Below are 14,537 nucleotides of genomic sequence, written 5' to 3' on the forward strand. Positions count from 1 at the left end.
TCCCTTTCCCAGTTGTCGAAGTGCCGGTTGCGTGCCCGGGCAGCAGCGAGGCCCCTGGCGCAGGCAGCGCTGGGTGCAGCGCGTGCCGGGCAGGTGGGTGCACGGGGAAAGGGCTGCTGCCTGCCGCAGGCACGCTGCTCTGCAGGAGCTCCCAAGGGTCTCCCGCGTCTCCTGGGCTCACATCGGGCTGGAGAGCACGGGAAACACTTGATTGTGATTATAATGTGTAACGTTTAGGTAGCGGTGTAGGTTGCCAAAACACTGATCGTCTCTGTTGAAAGAGACAGAGGGTGGCCACGGGCTGCTGCTGTGAGTGGAGTCTTTGAAGGGAGAGGCCGTGAAGCCCCTCGGTCTCAGCTGACACGTGCACGGATGTGCAGACGGGGTGGGAGGTCCTCACTGGCACTCTGGTCTCGCCAGAGCTCCAGCACTGGGCACTGCTCGTAGCATCTCATGAGCTGAAGCAGCAACAGTTTGGAGCATGCGCAGGTAAGAGCAGATTTGAGAAATCTGTGGTAAAGGAGAGGTTTAAAGAAAGACTTAAAATAATTCTTATAACTTTAAATATGTTATGTAGAGTAAATCCCACTGAGTCAGTTTAAGAGTGACAGCGTATTGTTAAATTAAAATGTGCCCTGCCTCCCAGTCCTTATACCGAGTGTCAGGCAGATCTCTCCCCAAGCATTATTCAGTTGGAGAATAGTCTGACAAGCAAAGTGGTGCTTGGGTTTAGTTGGTAGAAGATAAAATTCGGTGGAAAAAAACCTGTGTGCCATTGATGGCAGCGGACCCAGAGCAGGAGTCTTTTGTTGTCTCTTGGTTCACAGACTGTAAGAACATGGAGAAGTTGGCCTCTGCTGTACAGATTTCCTCACTTGTTTTCTATGGGTGTTCCGTGTCTGTATACCTAAGGAAACCACAGGTTAAAAAATCGTTTTTACAGATGAGATGATGGTGCTTTAGTTTCTGCTGGTGTTTCCTCGCGTATGGCGTGCACAGGAGCTCTCTGTAGGAAGCAGACTATAGGAATGCTTTGCAGACAGGGTCCGTGGGAGGGTTGCAGTGGAACTGACGATCTGCTGATTGTGGCCTGCGTTACAGAGCTCCAGCTCCGAACGGCAGCGCTGCCCAATTCCGTAGATCTGTAACCCGTGGAAAGGTGCATCCAGCCACAGGGGCCGTGTCGGGACCACAGCTGAAGAGACACTGGCAGAGCGCAGCGAGAGGGCAGAGGTGGCGGGGCACCGCGGACGCCAGCCGTGCCCAGAAGCCCCTGCTCATCAGCTGCCTGGCGGTCAGCGGGAGTTCTCCAGGTCTCGTCGTATGCGGTGGAGGAGAACTAGTGGGAAGGGCGTCTTTCCCTCTCCCCTCGGACCTGCGTCGGCCCTTTGCCGCGGGGGCGGATGGGAAGCCGGCTGTGAGCAGAGGCCGCGCGCTGCAGGATCTCTGGGAGCTTCCTGGAGTGTGGTGGGCTGACCGCTTTCCGATCCCCAGGATGGACCCTTGTCAGATCTGGAATTTCCTGTTTGGTTTCTCTCCTGATGTCTCTCCGTTTAAACTCTGTCCAGAACACAGCAATTAAATCTCCTGTGCATACCAAGCACTGTTACTCTGGAATCTCGGAGAGTTGCTCTGGGTCTCATGGTCTGCCACGGAGGTGCACGTGTTGTCGCTCTGGTTCTGTGCTCCCTGAACTACTAATGGACGGGAATCACCCCGAAATAATGGTATCTGGCTTAGGGAGCCATTGTACACAGTTCCAAAACTCCAGCACTGTTCCCTTGCAGTGTCTTAACTCTGTTTCTGTCAAAAGCTTTTCTGTTACATTTTCTTTTGACTTTTTTGTTTGTTTTCTGAAGATCTATGGCTTCGGGGGTGGCCACGCAGGTCCCATGATCTTCCTGTCCCCCTTCAGGGAAGGCGGTGGAGGAGGTTTTCACGACCTTCCAGTCCCCTTCCATTTGCTTCCTGTGTTCCTGCTTCCATTGCATTTCCATTGCTTGTTTCCAGTGGTGCGTTCCCCGAGGCCAAGCTGCTCGTTCCTGGAGCCCGTCGTGGCTCTCGCAGCCTCCCCTCCGGTCCCGAAGGGCGGGGTTGGCGGCCTTTGCGGTGGGGGGTCTTTATGGGAGCTGTCCCTCCTCCCCGACTCACCTGCCTTTCTCCTTCTCTCCCTGCCTGCAGGTCCGAGCCGTACCGGGTGCAATGAGCGCTCCGTGCCGGCCCTGCCATGGAAGGCTGTGACTCGCCCGTCATCCCCGGGAAGGACAATGGGTGCGGCATCCCTCAGCACCAGCAATGGACTGATCTCAACAGTGCCCACCTCCCCGACACGGCCGGCAGCATGGAGCAGCCCGCGGCGGAGAGTCGCGGCCCCCTGGACAGCCTGAGGGTCCCCTTCCCCGAGCGCGTCCCCGAGAGCAGCGCGGCGGCCGGCCCCGGCGCCGAGCCCGCCGGCAAGGAGGTGAGCTGCGGCCAGTGCGCCGCCTCCTTTGCCGGCCTGCAGAGCTACATGGAGCACCGCTGCGCCGGCACCCGCCCGCCCCCGCCGCTCCGGGGGGAGAGCGGGAGCGAGAGCAGCGAGGACGGGGAGGAGGAGAGCGACGTGGAGAACCTGGCCGGCGAGATTGTCTACCAGCCGGACGGCTCGGCGTACATCGTGGAGAGCCTCAGCCAGCTGGTGCCGAGCGGGGCCGCCGGCGGCAGCGGCAGCGGGGCTCTCCCCGCGCTGCTCCCGAACTCTCTGCCCAAGCAGGGAGAGCCCTCCGCCGCCGCCCCCGTCTACCCGCAGATCATCAACACCTTCCACATAGCCTCATCCTTCGGGAAGTGGTTCGAGGGCTCGGACCAAGCCTTCCCGAATACCTCAGCCCTGGCGGGCATCAGCCCCGTCCTGCACAGCTTCCGCGTCTTCGATGTGCGACACAAAAGCAACAAGGATTACCTGAACAGCGACGGTTCTGCCAAAAGCTCCTGCGTATCCAAAGATGTTCCTAACAATGTGGACCTGTCCAAATTCGATGGCTTTGTGCTCTACGGGAAGAGGAAGCCCATCCTGATGTGTTTCTTGTGCAAGCTCTCCTTTGGGTATGTCCGCTCGTTCGTGACCCACGCGGTGCACGACCACCGAATGACTCTGAGTGAGGAGGAGCGGAAAATTCTTAGCAATAAGAACATCTCCGCTATCATCCAAGGGATAGGCAAGGACAAGGAACCCCTTGTCAGTTTTCTGGAACCAAAAAACAAAACCTTTCAGCACCCTCTCGTTTCCGCAGCTAACCTCATAGGCCCTGGACACAGCTTTTACGGTAAATTCAGCGGCATTCGCATGGAAGGCGAGCAGGCCCTCCAGGCTGGCGCGGCCGGTGGAGCGGAGCCCCCGCCAGCGGGCGTCCTGGCCCCCGGTGCGCTCCTCAACCTGGGCGGGCTGACCAGCTCGGCTCTGAAGACTCCCATTACCTCAGTCCCCCTGGGCCCGCTGGCGTCCAGTCCCACCAAATCCTCGGAGGGGAAGGAGCCCGGGGCGGCAGAGGGGGAGAAGCAAGAGGGGGGCGACCGGGACAGCCTCTCGGAAAAGGCAGAGCCGGTCGAGGAGGTGGAGGAGGAGGAGGAGGAGGATGTGGAGGAGGAGGAGGAGGAAGAGGAGGAGGAGGAAGAGGAAGAAGATGAGGACGATGAGGGTTGCAAAGGACTGTTTCCGAGCGAGTTGGAGGACGAACTGGAGGACCGGCCCCAGGAGGAGGCCGGGGCTGTGGCAGGCGGCAGCAGCAGCAAAAAGGACCTTGCTCTCTCAAACCAAAGCATTTCTAACTCTCCCTTAATGCCTAACGTGCTCCAGACGCTGTCGCGGGGCACAGCTTCTACTAGTTCTAATTCTGCTTCTTCCTTTGTCTTTGATGGTGCAAACAGGAGGAATCACTTAAGCTTTAACAATGAGGGCGGCGGAGCCAGCGTGGCAGAGGGCAGCAGGAGGCTGGACTTTATCGATGAAAGTGCCAATAAAGACAATGCCACAGCACCAGAACCAAATGAGAGCGCGGAGGGCGAGGACGGGAGCTACATCTCCCATCACCAGCATGCTGGCCCCCTCTGCGAACTCGGGGGTGGGGAGTGCCCCTCGGGGAGCGGCGTGGAGTGCCCAAAGTGCGACACGGTCCTGGGCTCCTCGCGGTCGCTGGGTGGCCACATGACTATGATGCATTCTCGCAACTCGTGTAAGACGCTCAAGTGTCCCAAGTGCAATTGGCACTACAAGTACCAGCAGACGCTTGAGGCGCACATGAAGGAGAAACATCCCGAGCCGGGCGGCTCCTGCGTCTACTGCAAAAGTGGGCAGCCGCACCCGCGGCTGGCACGGGGCGAGAGCTACACCTGTGGTTACAAGCCCTTCCGCTGTGAGGTCTGTAACTACTCCACTACTACCAAAGGCAACCTCAGTATTCATATGCAGTCTGACAAGCATCTCAACAACATGCAAAACCTGCAGAACGGAGGGGGAGAGCAAGTCTTCAGCCACACTGCCGGGGCGGCGGCGGCGGCTGCGGCGGCCGCGGCGGCGGCAGCAGCCAACATCGGTAGCGCCTGCGGGGCCCCCTCCCCCACCAAACCAAAAACCAAACCTACGTGGCGGTGCGAGGTGTGCGACTATGAGACCAACGTAGCCAGAAACCTTCGTATTCACATGACCAGCGAGAAGCACATGCACAACATGATGCTGCTTCAGCAAAACATGTCCCAGATCCAACACAACCGGCACCTGGGCCTCGGCAGCCTGCCGTCCCCCGCCGAGGCCGAGCTCTACCAGTACTACCTGGCGCAGAACATGAACCTCCCCAACCTGAAGATGGACAGCACTTCCTCCGATGCACAGTTCATGATGGGCGGATTCCAGCTGGATCCCACCAGTCCCATGGCAACGATGGCTCCATCTCTAGGTGAGGCTGAAGGGCTTTGCGCTGTGCCCGTGCGCGAGGGAGGGATTGCGTTTGCGTTCCCGCAAAGCCCTCGCGCGCAGGCTGGGCGCTGCGTGCCGCGTCCCTCCCTTCTGCCTCTGCGGCCCCGTGTAGCGCAGCCGCGGTGCGGTCACTTGCCCTTGTGTGGTGGTTGAGGATGGAGACTACACAGTGGAGACCTCTCTTCTGCATTCCCCCAGGCTGGTTTTCCTCATCCTGGGAAAATACGTTACTTTTCTGGTACACCCAGTAGCTGCTGATTATTGCTGACATGCGTTACATGTTCCTCCTCAATGTGGAAAGCATCCTTCCGACAGTGTTTCCTAATGATTTTCCCTTGGTTTGATGAGGAGCGCGAGTAGTTTGGCGGGTGGCTTTGCGAGAGGGTCTGGTCAGCTGCTGGCACTCTCCAAGGCAGATCTCGGGTTGGTTTGTTACTGGCTGTGTTGCCCTGAGAAGAAAAAGAAAGTAAGGTTGGAGAATTGTGCTGGATTCGGTGGAAGAGGTGGTGTTCCTCTGCTGAAGAAACTGAGCTGAAACTGTTCCTCTGGTGCCAGCATGAGATTTGAGGCTTGACCAGATGAGAACTACTAAACCAGGGGGGAATAGCTAGAGACAGAGGAGATTATTTCTCTCATCAGATAACAAAAGCACTTAAAGATGAGCTACCAAATGCATTTTTCCTGACAAATTCCTGGTGTTCCTCTTGTCGGTGTTGGCACCATGCTTGACATTGTGCAGGGCACACTCTATGCCCAAACAATTTAGCCCAAGAATTAGGCTTAGAGTGGGGACAGAGGGTCAGGCCCTGTCAGGTTCCTCCCTGGCACTGCTCGTGTCGCCCGGGGCCGGTGGCGGCCGCTAGCAGCGCGCACGTGCTGCTGGCGTGCTCGAACTCGGCAGCGCCGTCAGATGGGCGCCGGGGCAGAGCAGAGGCCCCCGCCGCGCTTCAGGCGTGGCAGATGCCGCTGGAATCACGGCTGTCTCGGCGTTGGTTCGCTGCTGCTGAGAATTTTTCGCAGCCTTGAGAAAGTATGTGAAGAGAAATCCGCCCCTTTGCCTGCTTTCCTCCGAACCCGTTTGTCCGTGCTGCGCTCTGCCCTCCCCAGCCTTGTCCATCCGTCGGTGCCGTTGCTACTGATGCGCTCCGTTACTGGTGCGTTGGTCTCGTGCACGTTCTCCTTTCCTTCAGCTGTTCGTGGTGCAGTTTATTGTTAGTCCAGAAGGACGAGAAAGTCATTGAGAACAACACCACGAGACACTAAAAAAAAATGAAAAAGAAAACGGAGGAACTCAAGTGACTATAAATTAAAGTAATTATCTTTTGGGTTTGTGTTTGTTTTTTTTTTACGTGGTGGCCCAGCTTGCATCTTTGGGAGGTCAAGGACACAATCTTTTTTAGTGTATTTTCAATAGCTCCAAGTTGCCAACGGATGTAATTGATAGTCATTTGTGATATGGCTTCTAGTGTCATCTGTGGTGGGTTTCTGGGAAGAGCTCACAGCCCCTCCTTCCCGAGACACAGGGAAGCCGGGAGCGTTTTAACGGAAGCCTCCTGAAGTGCGTGACAAGGCCCCGGACGTACATGAGCTCGCCTGGAGAGTGATTTGTGAATCGAGCACTCGATGGTTGCAAATCTCAAGCTGCGGATTATGGAGGGAGGCCCTTCCATGTCAATAAGCACTTGACACGAGCTCAGCTCATTAGACTCGTGTACACACACTATGAACTTTGCTAGAAGTGAAGCAGATTTTTCCCATTTTTACACTTCAGTCCAAAACTGGATTTGAGTAGAATATTAATAATTCAGAAGAGTCTGCTTTTGGGTTTTTACTGCATGATGTGTTCAGGAGAGGCTGATTTAAAGATTTAAGGATATATCCTAAAAGGGAGGCTTAGCAAAATCACTACGATTAGGAGATGTGGACCATAGAAGGCCACTGGTGGGTTCCCCACTCCTCAGATATTTAGTGAGCAGGGTGGCAGGAGCACGTGTGCGGAGGGTGTAGTTCTGCCATGGCAAGGAGAGGGAGAGTGGATCAAGAGAAGAGATTGCTGACTGCTTTGATGGAAAGACGTGTTCCTGGCAGTGTGTGCAGATGGGACTTCCCCTCTCCAGACAGTTCTTCTCTGTGCAAGCATGAGATCTGCTTGATGACAATGAGGTGCTGTTCCTCTAACGAACTCAGCATTCAGGTTGTCTTGTAAGCTGGCGTTCGTCCTGCTTAAGACTGTAATGGACATCGTGGTCTTGCGTTTCTGCAGAAAAGACAGGAGCACATCCACTGCCCAGAGCCGTGGTCTGCACCAACTGTGAGTTTGTGCTTTCAGAAAGGTTAGTATGGTTCTGCCTGAACTTTGGAAGTATTCGCAGTGTGGGCTGCTTCTCAGGAAACAGGTTGAAGCATAGGAAACATAAGAGTTAGGGAAATAAAATCTCCATTTGATTGACTGATTAACTGTTGACCTGAAGGTTCCTTTAGTAAGACTGCTAAGCTGAGCTATGACGTAAGAGCAAGGGAAAATACCAGAAAGCTGCAGGAGGACCATAAATGTCTTAAAAATGGGAAAGGAGAGCAAGGTGGAGCAAAGATCCTAGGAAGAGGCTGGTCATTGGTCTCTGTGGTGTTCTCTGTGCTTTGGCATAAGAAGTTAATGTTAGAAAAAGAAAGTGTCTCTGTCCAACATCTCCGGAGCGCTCTGATGAAAATAAGAGCTCGCCGTATTCGTTTACTGTAAGTGAGTAGAGTTGAGCTCTTGGTTTGAAAGACGGCGAGCGTCCTGCTCGCTTTCCTTGACACGCTCTTGCACTCTCGTTACTAATAGTGGTTGTCTTTTCCTGGGGCATACAAAGCCTCTGTCAACGCTGGTTTTAGAAGACGGTCCACCGTTATGAACTCTTGGAGAAGAGATGAGATCTGATAGTGTGGGAGTGGCGCTTTTCAGGTTGTTTTTTGTACTTGCCACGTTCTGCAGTGTTGCCCACTTCTGACGGTGCTGCGGTGACCCAGATGTGATGCTCCCATCACTTGGACTTGTGACTTTCAATGTTTGGGTTTTTTTATTTGGCAGGGACTGTACTCGGATGCTGCATAAGGTAACAGTTCTTACTTTGCCAGGTAGGAAAATAAAAACAGGATAATGTGTTAACGCTGTTCTTGAAATGGCCACAGAGACTTTCAGTGCAGTGCTACGGAATTCTTTGCTTTCTGAAACTTTGTAGGAAGCAGGGTTTTCCTTGCCACCTTGCACAGGCAGAGGGTTGGATACTTCTCTTTCAGAGGGTGGGTAGCAAGGGCCATTGCGGTCCTTTCCCAGCCTTACGCGCTGGCCGCGGTTGCTTTTTTCTTTGGATCTGGTACTGCCAGCAGCGCAGAGGAATGAGCGAAGGGACAGCTGTGCTTGGCTTCCACTGTGCCTTTGGTGGGTGCAAGAGTTGCACTGAGCACAGCGCGTGTTCTGCTCTGTGCTTCTCTTCTGGCAAGTAAAGAATTCAGGTTTTCTGACCTCTTTCTCCCTTTTTCCTTTGTGCAGTGGGTGGAGAGATCCCCCTGGACATGCGGTTAGGTGGCGGACAGCTGGTGTCTGAGGAGCTAATGAACTTGGGTGAGAGTTTCACGCAAACAAATGACCCATCGCTGAAGCTCTTCCAGTGTGCTGTGTGCAACAAGTTCACTACGGATAATTTGGACATGCTGGGCCTCCACATGAACGTGGAGCGTAGCCTCCCTGAAGACGAGTGGAAGGCGGTGATGGGGGACTCGTACCAGTGCAAGTTGTGCCGCTACAACACACAGCTCAAGGCAAACTTCCAGCTCCACTGTAAGACGGACAAGCATGTGCAGAAGTACCAGCTGGTAGCACATATCAAGGAGGGTGGCAAGGCCAATGAGTGGAGGCTGAAGTGTGTGGCCATTGGGAATCCGGTACATCTGAAATGCAATGCTTGTGACTACTACACCAACAGTCTAGAGAAGCTGCGTCTTCACACAGTAAACTCGAGGCATGAGGCCAGCCTGAAGCTCTATAAGGTAAGGCTTGGCTTTGCTTCATCTTCCTTCATTTCCCAAGTGCTGGAACAAAAGAAAGTCTGTTTTGAACCGCAGTGGATTGCGATCCTTTGGAGACGAGCTGCTCAGATCTCTCCAGCGGGACCCAGTCTCACTTGCGCGGTACAGCTCTTCCATCTGTGTTCTGACAGCAGTGGTGGCTGTTACAGCCTTAGGCCAGTGGCTGTTCGTGTCAGGGTGCGTTAGTGGGGGCTTGCATGTCTTCTAGCACTGCATAGAAACGCACAGAAATTCCACAGTCGTCGATGAAGACGTTGTGCGAGGCAGTATTTGCCACGCTCCTGTTGGCTCTTCTCCATGGGGTGGTTTGTTAACCCCTACGAGGTTCTTCAGGAGCACTCGCAGGCATTCGCTGTTGTCAGAGTGTGTTCGTCCTGGCCTGGAGCGGGGTGGGTGGCGCGGGGAGGGCTGTAGGGAGAGTTAACGTGCGCGTTACTGCCGGGACCCGCGAGCGGAGCGCGGCCAGCGGCCGGGGAAGGGAGGAGGCTGGAGGAGCAGCCGGCGTGCGCGTGCGTCTGCTGGGCCGTGCGTGCGGACGGGCTGTTGGGAGGCGTTGCAGGTGTTCATCCACGGCGGGGTTTGGCCCATGGCTGCCGTCGTTTCCTTCACTCTTCCCCTCCACCCCCTTTCATTTTGTGCCTTCTTTATAACCATCTTCTCTTTCCTGGCGTGTTTCTCGTGTTCGCGCCCCCCTCCCCTCGCTGGCCTGAGCCCCGTGGGCTGTAACCCAAGAGCAGCTCCGGATACAGTAAATAGTCCTTTCACTCGTGCAGCAGAATTGCTCCAGACGTTTCTATTGATTTTCACTGGACTTAAAGCTTCACCTTTTTCTCTAATCATCCCATAATGGCTTTAGTATGAACAATCAGGTACGAATTGCCATAAATCTAAGCAGCCATATACCTTCCACTCGCACGTGCTGTCCCACTCATTGTCTTCTCGTTTCTCTCAGGTTTTTATATTCTTTCTGTCCTCATCCTTTTCTTCCCACTTTCCCCCAAATGTAGTGACATTTTTTAATATATATATCTATGACTATATATACACACGGGCTGTATTTTGTGCTGCTTAATTATTTCTTTGAATATTTTTCTGTACGTAATGGGAATTTAAAATGTGATACTGAACTGTACCATAGCCCACCCATGTCACAGTGCAGACACATCAAATTTCAGAACTCCCAGATTTTCCCTAGGAATGAGCAGTTCCAGCAAATTCAGAGAGGAAAGAGACAACCAGGAGCTTCATAGAAGGTTTGCCTTGAGCTATGGTTGTTGGACCTGCCTGATGTTGACGGGGAGCTGCTCGGAGGAGGAATACGTTTCTGCTGAGGTCACTGTAGAGGCCAAGACTGCTGTGACGATTGCAGCTGCCACCATCAGCTGGGATCCAGCCCAGCGTGACAGAGTCTGGCTCTAAAAACAGTCAGCTCTACACACATGCCTCTGCTCTCAGATGAGCAGGAGACCTGAGAGAATAAAATCAGCTTGGAAACTGGGAGCCGGAGAGTCCCAGTGAGAGCAGAAAAAGCCAGCGGAGGAATTGAATCTTCTCTGCGGAATTCAGTCTGGGGGACAAAAGAGTTGTTTGAAAGCCCTATTGTGAGTTTTGACGTACAATATTGTTCACCTAAATATACATTGCAAAGGTTTAAAAATTCTTTATCTAGACCCTGCACCTACAGCAGTTTCTACCAGGGAAGAAGCAATCGAGGACCAGAATTCTCTCAGTCTGCGGGGAGCAGTGGGGGGAACACCCACCAAAGTCAGGCTGGGGGACAACCATAGGTGCTTGTAGTAAAGATTCCTGAAATGCTCTCCTCAGCAGGCAAAGAGCAACTGTCAGTTTTCGGGTTCGTAAGGGGCCCGGGCAGTTCTCGGGGCTGTTACAGCCCTGCGGCACTTCCGACGCGAAGGCAGTGAGACACCAGATGGAGAATAACATGGTTGAGTAATGAAGTCTGTTGTATGGTCCATATAGTAGCTTTCTAGTACGCCTATGTAAAGGCTGTAGCAGGGGACAGCGGATGGCTGGGTTCACGGCGTCTCGCTCCAGCGTAGCTGGAATCGGTGTTTGACTTCATGGAAAAACCTGTCCGTGGATCAAGCAGCCCTCAGTGCGGCTCTTCCAGTGTTCGGGGTGGTTTGTAATGCCATGTCTCTCTCGATAGCTGAAAAGGTGCAGCGGGAGTGGGGGTAGTTCACAGAATAGTTTCTCTTCTCTCAGGCCTTGGTGTGGTCTGCAGTAAATTGAGATTGATTGGATGTTATTTTTCCTCTTGCTAATGTAATCCATTAGCCTGGCACATGCATAATCAGTTTAGAGCACAGTTAACTGGATGTAATCGAGTTCTTCCCTGCCTGCTGGAGAAAATCCTCTCCAGATGCTGCTGGGTGAGAGCGCGTACTCGGCTTATCACACACAATCCTCCTTATTCTGCTTTTTTGCCATTTTCCTCTTAAATCACATGTTACTGGCTGCTTGTGTTGCCCAAGAGCCACTTCTGTTAGTGCTACTTGCTGCCAAAAAATGTGATCTGGAGACACCGTTAGCTCGTAGCCTGGTGAACCTTTTAGTCTCTTGCAATGCTTCCAGTGCCGGAGAAGGTCTGGTCTTCTGCTGCCATCTTCGTCCTGTGCATTGCAATAGCTCTTGTCAGACCCCTTCCCACGTCAGTGAGGAGGGGCAGGGATGCTGCAGTGGGGTCTTTGCTTAAGACAAGAAACTGGAAGGGTCTGATAATCTTTCCTTTATTCTTATGTTCTCCCGAATCCCTACTGTCCCCCTAAAATCCCGTGACTAAACTGGAAATCCTGTCGTTGATCTTGCACTCGCTGGGGGAATGCGGTACTTGTGCCCCTCACCGTGACTGCTTACCTCCCTGGTGTGGCTGGTGGGTTTTGTCTTCTGAGAAACGACCTGGAAAGCAAGAGTGCTGTTATAAACGTGTGTGCGTAAATTTTTGAGGTGTACGTGCTGTCTCGAGGTAGATGACAGGTTTGAAGACCCTTCACCTCTTAGCCGGGGCAGCCTGACGAATGCAGTGGGACGGGGTTGGGTTGCAGTGGCGGTTGTAAGCAGAGAGGCAGAGACTGTGCGAACGCCCGACCAGCGCAGGCTGACTGTAACAGGAGCTGAGTCCTGTCTCCTCGTGACCGCAGAGGACTAGACCAGACTTGAAGCAGACCAGCGTTCTCCACATCTGGAAGAGGTCGGGTGCGAGTTCCCAGTGTCTATTGCACAAGTGGCATTTCCAGAAGGAATTAATCTGCTCGAGCAAGAGCCAAGTTTGGACATTTCCTACAACTTCCTGAAAATCCCTAGTTCAAAACCTGCAGCTCAGAAGAAGTTTAAACAAAGAACTACTGAAGAAACACATTGCTGGCCAGACTGCCAAATGAGTGTATTCAATTAGTTCATTCAGTGTCTTCCTTTTCAGTCTTTCCAAGTGCTGAGCTAACATTTTAGGGAATAGGGAGTTTGAGGGAGAGGGTTTGGTATCATGTAAATGATACCCTGCATAGAGAGGTTCTTTGTTAACGAGGAGATGCAGTGCATGTGGGAAAACAACTCCTTAATATCAGTACTCGAGATACTGGTGGAGATGAAACTTGGTGCATCTGTGCTGACTTGGAAAGAAATGAAGATGACCTGTGCAAAGGCAAACAGGAGGTGCAGCTACAGACCCAGCAGGAGGTGGTGGGAGTTCCCAGTTCCAGTGCGCAGTAACGTGGTTCTGGTCCTGCCTGTGCCGTGGGCGCAGCAGGAGAGCATCGTCCCTGGGGAGCGGAGAGGCTGAGCTGGAGTAACCGCAGCCAGAGGCTGAGCTGCGCTGGGGTCGGGAGCAGCTCTCCAGCTCCAGCGAAGTGCCACCCATGAGACAGACCGAAACCAAAAGCACATGGCCTGTGCAGTGTTAGGGGCTGTTGGTCTTAAATGAAGATACTGATCAAACAGGCAATCGAGAAGGCTGGTGGAGAGGAAGATAACCCCAAGCACGCTGCGGCGTGAGGGTGCAGAACGTGTAGGAGTGACGGAGCAGTTGGGCTGACAGCGTGCATTAACTTACTTGACTCCAGTAAAATACCATCAAATCCCCGGCAGCGATGCACAATGAAGAAGAGTGTACATGGCCGTGTCACCAGCTGCCGGACCGGAATGAGGGCTGGGATGTGCCAGGGGAAGTTCAACAGTGCAATGTAGAAAGTGCAATAGACTTTTTTTTTTAGCTACTGGTCTGCAAATGGGATAAAGCATCGTGGCAGCGTGTGATGCTGTGACTGAACTTCTGGAGGCTCCAAGTGTCGACTTGAAGAAACTTACAGGAAATCCCCAAAAGGTTTTAATCCCGGATGATGCATGGAATGTTAGTCTAAGATGTAGTTACTGAATGATAATGATAACACATTCAAATTCAATATCCTTCCATAATAGAAACAGACAAAAAGAGCATTTACCCTAATAGTTATCTAGCTTTGAAGTTAAAACTACGTGAAAATGGGTGAGCTACTGTTAGAAAAATCAGAAGGGTGTGATGTGTGCGGGTCACAGAGGATTTACTTAAAACCACACTAGGTGCTTGTATTAAATGTATACTACCCATGAGAAAAAGTTGAAAACAGAGCCAAGAGAAACCCTGCCAAAGTCCACAGAAAGTCCAACCTGTTTAAATAGGAAAGTATTTCAAGGGAAGGCAGAAAAAGGGAAGAAGGACCACAGTGTGGGGAGGGGAAGGAGGAGTGAGGAGTTCTCACCCACGTTTCAGAGAAGACTTGAAGGATGCCCCTTTACACAGGATGAATCCAAGAGGTGGTCTCAAACGGAGGTACCAGTGAAGGAAGAAGTCACTGGGGTTACCAGGACTGAGGAGGTTCTGCAGGAATCTGCAGGTGAAATGGCAGGTCTGGCAGAAACGCGTGCCAGACAGTACAAAGCATTAAGTCAGCAAATTGATAGAAACTGTAGTAAGAAGAGTCTTAGTAGACATATGGATTAGAAAGGGCTAAAACCAGACTTTTGGAAGAGAAGGTTCTCCCAGCACTGTCGGTTGTTTGAAGGAGTGAGCCAGCCTACGGGCAGGGCTGGGCTGGTCCGTACGGGCAGTGGCTTTCCCAGAGTCTGCCAAGATTCTGCATGAACAGCTCTGAAGTAAAGATGTGGTTATTGTCACTGGGGGAAGAGGTCTGTGAATTGATAGTGAGGTGAAGGATGAGAAATAAAAGGTAAAATAAAAACTAACTTTCCACAATGGAGCAAAAATGTTAGACAGGTACGTGGGTTCTTTTCTGTGATTGTAAGTGATCCAAAAATGGAGTAAAAAGCTAGCTTAAAAATCTGCTATAAAGTAATAATATGTGGACTGCTTAGATGTAAAGCTGGATGAGAGTTGCGGAAGAGCTTTACAAAACTAAGTGCTTTCATGAGAAATGATAGATGAAATTTGGTGTCACAGAGTGTTAGAGAATCGGAGGGCAGACAGCCCTAACATGGATGTCTGGGTGTCTCTCCCTGCTCCCTC

At 52.6% G+C, this 14,537-nt stretch overlaps 1 protein-coding gene across 2 annotated transcripts in view; it reads left to right on the forward strand.

The window, feature by feature from the left end:
* The first annotated feature begins 2,227 nt into the window (after positions 1–2,227).
* The window catches only part of ZFHX3 (zinc finger homeobox 3), a 106,617-nt gene continuing 94,307 nt past the window's right edge, over positions 2,228–14,537 (forward strand). For both annotated transcript variants that reach the window (XM_086620890.1, XM_086620891.1), the window contains exons 1-2: positions 2,228–4,931; positions 8,484–8,980. In XM_086620890.1, coding sequence (XP_086477016.1) covers positions 2,228–4,931; positions 8,484–8,980 — 3,201 coding nt within the window. The remainder of the gene's footprint in view (positions 4,932–8,483; positions 8,981–14,537) is intronic.

The sequence above is a fragment of the Tauraco erythrolophus genome, chromosome 15, assembly GCF_009769465.1.
Source record: "Tauraco erythrolophus isolate bTauEry1 chromosome 15, bTauEry1.pri, whole genome shotgun sequence".
Lineage (NCBI taxonomy): Eukaryota > Metazoa > Chordata > Aves > Musophagiformes > Musophagidae > Tauraco > Tauraco erythrolophus.